The sequence below is a fragment of the Berghia stephanieae genome, chromosome 2, assembly GCF_034508935.2.
Source record: "Berghia stephanieae isolate SIO BIC M18660-M18661 chromosome 2, UCSD_Bste_1.3, whole genome shotgun sequence".
NCBI classification, from domain to species: Eukaryota; Metazoa; Mollusca; class Gastropoda; order Nudibranchia; family Aeolidiidae; genus Berghia; species Berghia stephanieae.
In genome coordinates this window covers 2,988,526-2,993,525 of record NC_088361.1, presented here as the reverse complement: position 1 = coordinate 2,993,525, position 5,000 = coordinate 2,988,526, and the positions used below count along the sequence as shown (strand labels likewise).

At 32.2% G+C, this 5,000-nt stretch overlaps 1 protein-coding gene across 3 annotated transcripts in view; it reads right to left on the bottom strand.

Moving 5' to 3' along the window:
- LOC144964169 (opioid-binding protein/cell adhesion molecule homolog) overlaps positions 1 to 3,591 on the bottom strand; it is a 109,543-nt gene extending 105,952 nt beyond the window's left edge. For 2 of the 3 annotated variants that reach the window (XM_078898126.1, XM_078898127.1), the window contains exon 1: positions 3,175 to 3,591. In XM_078898126.1, the coding sequence (XP_078754252.1) occupies positions 3,175 to 3,241 (67 nt within the window). In that variant the 5' untranslated portion in view covers positions 3,242 to 3,591. The remainder of the gene's footprint in view (positions 1 to 3,174) is intronic. The other variant, XM_078898128.1, reaches the window with a different exon arrangement.
- Between the last annotated feature and the right edge of the window lie 1,409 nt (positions 3,592 to 5,000).

Sequence of the window (5,000 nt, the reverse complement as noted above, 5' to 3'; positions counted from 1 at the left end):
TTTTAAACCATTTGATGACTGCTTGTGTGTTTGTCCATTGTTGTATGTTTGTGTTTTTTCTGATTGTGTTGTTGATTTCTTGGAGGTAGTGCTTGCTTATAATACCTATTTCTGATTTGGCTGGGTTTATTAATCTGCATGATGGGTTGTTGTTGAAGTCTGTTTTGTGGTCTTTTAGTGTTATAAAAGCCTCGTTGGGTGCGATACATTCTATCCTCTCCGCCAAGTCGAGCTTGGTTGCAATCTGTTTTGCTTCCAAGTCGATGTTGTGTTTGGGGAGTTTTCTACGGACATTTCTTACAAATGGATTCTGCCGACTGATGAGGTGGGAACACTGAAACGAATCGTCTTGGCAAGAATAATGTGAGTGAAAATATACATTTATATATATATATATATATATATATATATATATATATATATATATATATATATATATATATATATATATATATATTTTTTTTTTTTTTTTTTTAATAAAAAAAAATTATTAAAAAAAATTGTTGTTTTTATTTAGATTTAAAAAAATAAATTGTAAAGACAAGAACCATATAATAATATCATATTGCTCAAATTTTTTGGTAAAAGGAGCGATTCATAAAATAGTATAAGTGTAATTTTGATCAACTTTAATCAACAAATTACGTCCATGGATTATATTTTACATTTAAAACAGTCGGAGAAGAGTGACCTCAGACGACTGTGTATTTCCGTCAAGTGCCATCCATGTCTGAAAATTAACAAAGGAGTTTAAACTTAACTAATTTAACAGCCACCAAATTGTCGTCCCCTTCAAATTTATGACTTCCGCAATCAAGTTATTCTTTAAAATCTCACTTCCAATATTTCCTTTTTAAATAAGGGAGATAAAAATAATCGATGTAATCCAACGCAATTAAAAACGATCTTGCAATTTTCCTGGCTGTCACATTTGACATTACAAGAATCGCGCTAAATTATTTTCAATTTAAAACATTTTTAGCTCTCAATTTTTAAAAAGTTGTGAAGCAACGAATAATTGGCGTGGGGTTGACGTGGAAAAAAGTCGAGCACCTATTTGATCCCCAAAATGCCGGTAATATATTGAATTATTTTGATGAAGAGAGGCTGAGATGACAAGTTGATTGTCGGAAAAGTAAAGATACGATAATTTTGCACGCTGACATTGTCGTGCAGCTAAAAAATTATAAGAATTTTAAATTTGTTTTGATTATTTAACTCTAGACACTCTAATACCCACAATTTTTTTGTTTACAACAAAGGGAATGAAATTCAATGAACAAATTCAATTGATGAGCAAGAGAGCAAGTTTTACTAAACTTTGGAGGCTCTGTTCTTGGTCTTGTCCTTTTCATTGTATATAAGCAGTCCCTTTCTAGTGTGATATTCAGATTCAATCTGAGTTATCATTTTTATGTAGATGATACGCAAATTTATGATTCAGTACCCCTTAGCAATTTACAATTCTTAAAACAACGAATTTCGATTAAATCTTGGATGTACTAAAACAAGTTGAAGCCAAATGATAATAAAACTGAGATATTGATGAGTGGAAGGCCGAGTATCCTTAAACAGGCAAATAAATCAGCTATTACTCTCGGAAACAGTACTATAGAATTTTCAAATAAAGCAAAAGACTTTGACGTCATTATTGATAAAGATCTTTCCATGACAAGCCACGTAAATATCACCATACAAACTATGTACATAGAAATTTTTAAAAAATGCAAAATTCGCCATTTATTACCAAACCATATAGCAGAATTTTTGATTAATTCTCTTGTTTTATCAAAATTGGAGTATTGCAAATCCCGATTGGAGAATTTAGCAAAAGACCAAATGTGTAAACTTCAGGTTGTTCAAAATAATGCAGGCAGACTCATTATTGTATGAAATAAACAAAAATACCCATCGGGAACTCTTCTTCACCTTGAGTTACATTGGCTTCCTGTGGAGAAAAGAGTTGCCTATAAGATTTGGACCATTGTCTACAAATCCTGAAGCACAAAGTCCCACCTAATTAAAGACCTTCTAAATATCTATGTCCCCAATAAAACTTGAGGTCAAGCAATGACCAATCAATCCTTGTCAAACATAAGACTTTGCGTAAAATAGGTGAGCAAGCTTTTCAATTTTTGGCCCCCCATTTTTAGAATTCTCCCCCAACTTTCAAATCTCGCTTAAAGTTCTAGATTTTACGTCGAAAATTGCTATTCTATTATCATGTTTCATTGTTGTTAAATTGAATTCGTGTCATTTTTCCATCAACATTTGTCTTACTGTAATAATTTGTTTTGTTTTATATCACTGTAAAGCGAATAGAGCCGATGACAAGGGAGTGAACCGGTATATAAATGCCATTTATTATTATTATAAGTAGATTACCAAGTAGTGTCTATAAAATAAACACTAAAATGGTAGTTTCGAAGTCAACGGGCCCACCCTTGAGTCTTGAGTTTAACCTTTAGTATATAGGCAGATCGTTTGCTACATATATATATATATATATATAATATATATATATATATATATATATATATATATAGGAGGAGGAGGGGGATGAGGAGGAGAAGGAGGAAGAGAAGAAGAAAAGATTGCAAAAGATAAAATAATGATTTTACCAAAAATGATGATTTATAGGTAGCCTGAAACAAAGTTAAGACAATGAAGGTAGTAATCCAGTACTTCAGATATATATTGCCTAATATACATTAACAATAATCCTATAATCTGGCAAAACACATTTGTTTCGTTTTAGCCACCAAACCACGAGCATTTATTTGCAATTATAAGCCCCAATTTTTATGGTGTCATTGTTGAAACGGAAATACTCTCAAACCAATACAAAATATTGTCCGTCACAGCAATGTTAACCAAGCCCATAATTGCATTCGGTTATCAGACCTGCAAACACGTGCCCTCCGTCACCAAACCTTTAAATCAAGTACGGGATTAAAATGACCCTAAACTTTTCCATAAAGTCTCAAATATGAGACTTCAAGAAAATCAAATGACAACTTCTTTGAGGTCTCAGGTGATATTTTTTTTTTTGGACAAGCCGAGGGTTATTCTAATCGATTCATAAACGGACGTTTTCTGGTCGAAATGCTAAATAAAATAAAGATGTATCAAAGAGAATAGAATAATGTTCGTGCTGACAATAATAATCCATACCTGTTGAAAGGGAAATCCACAGCCATAACAATTCAACACCAGTCAACAAATTGATGACAAAATCCATGCTTGTCTCTGGCTCCTCCTCTCTATCAATGTTATTTATTTACAAGGATTCCTTCTATGACATATATTATCCTAATATAAGGCCAATCAATATATATGTGGTATAAGACTAATATCACCAGTCTAATAGAAGTTTCTATTTTTGTAGTATGTTAATATTGTTAAAACCTTTTCAATAAATGGTCTAAAGGATTTGGTGTTTCCATTTTGAAATGTCACACACTATTTGACGACATATAGATCCGACAATTGTTGTTGAAGGGCTGGTCGCGCAATTCTTTCAGTTGTGTTGCTAGAGTTGACTGTTCCGGAATTTAGTTTTGGTACGCGTTGAGGGTAGTGGTAATACTCCTGTCAAATGAGAATGTAATTTATGGTAAGCATGATTATTGAGAAACCATCAGTTACTCTAATAATATACTTGTTGAATAAGATACATTGTGATGATATGAGATTGATATGATATATGATGAGAAGAAGAAGAGAAGATTGATGATGATGATGATGATGATGATGATGATGATGATGATGATGAATGATGATGAGATGATGATGATGTTGATGATGATGATGATGATGATGATGATGATGAGATGAATGATGATGAATGATAATATGATGATGATGATGACGGTGATAATAATAATAATAATAATAATAATAATAATAATAATAATAATAATAATGATGATGATGACGATAATGATGAAGATGATGATGATGATGATGATGATGATGATGATGATGATGAGGATGATGATGATGATAATGATGATAATGATGTCTATGTTGGTAATGTTGGGGGAAATCATCTTAAACATTAAACATTATTATCATGTAACAGACACGGAACGGGTATTAATTTTAACTAAAATTTATAAAAGTTTAACTTAAGATTGCATTTAAAGTATCTGACTAATATTGTTCAGGGACTATTGGTCTCATTGTAATACTTAATTATAATGTGTCCTTACTGCCGGTCTATCAATGATTTAACTAGTGCAAATCAATGGAACCAAAACACAGTACAGACAACACACTTTTCTTTCCTTTTTCTTTCCTGATTTGACTGGCATTGTAACCTTTACACCTTTTTCACATCTTCGTTACTCAAATGACAATACATCGGACGGTTTCAAAACACTATGTCTATGGACAAAGGTCTGAATGGGTCGCGTGCGACGTGTACATATATACAGGTCTGACATGAACCCACTTATGGGCTTAGTTTAACATTGTTGTAACGGACAATATTTTGCGTCATTTTTTGAGATTTCCATTACAACAATGAGCCTAAAAGCAATTGGGTTATCAGACCTGCATATAAATGCACGTCGGTCTTTTGTAAGGCAGTATGTATGGATGTTTGTTTAAAACTCTTGCAAGATACGATGGGATTTATTGGTCAAATCGAGCTTGGGCACAGGTCAATGAACAGTAACAGCATTGACAAAACAAGTTGTGGAATACAGTTCTATCTTTTATAGCATCCCCCATTTTAGGGCGATTTTCAAGATTATTTCTTGAGAGCTTAGTAGGAAGTTCAATGTGTGCTCAATCAGCATCAATGTAAGTGGAATTGTTTGCCACACACATCACAACAACAACAATATAAATATATATATATATATATATATATATATATATATATATATATATTCACCCACCAAATTCTTGTGTGCAATGAAAGCACATGCATGTCATTCTGGAACATTATAAGGTCTAAATGCGTTTGAAATAGTGTTATATCAAGCTTTGTG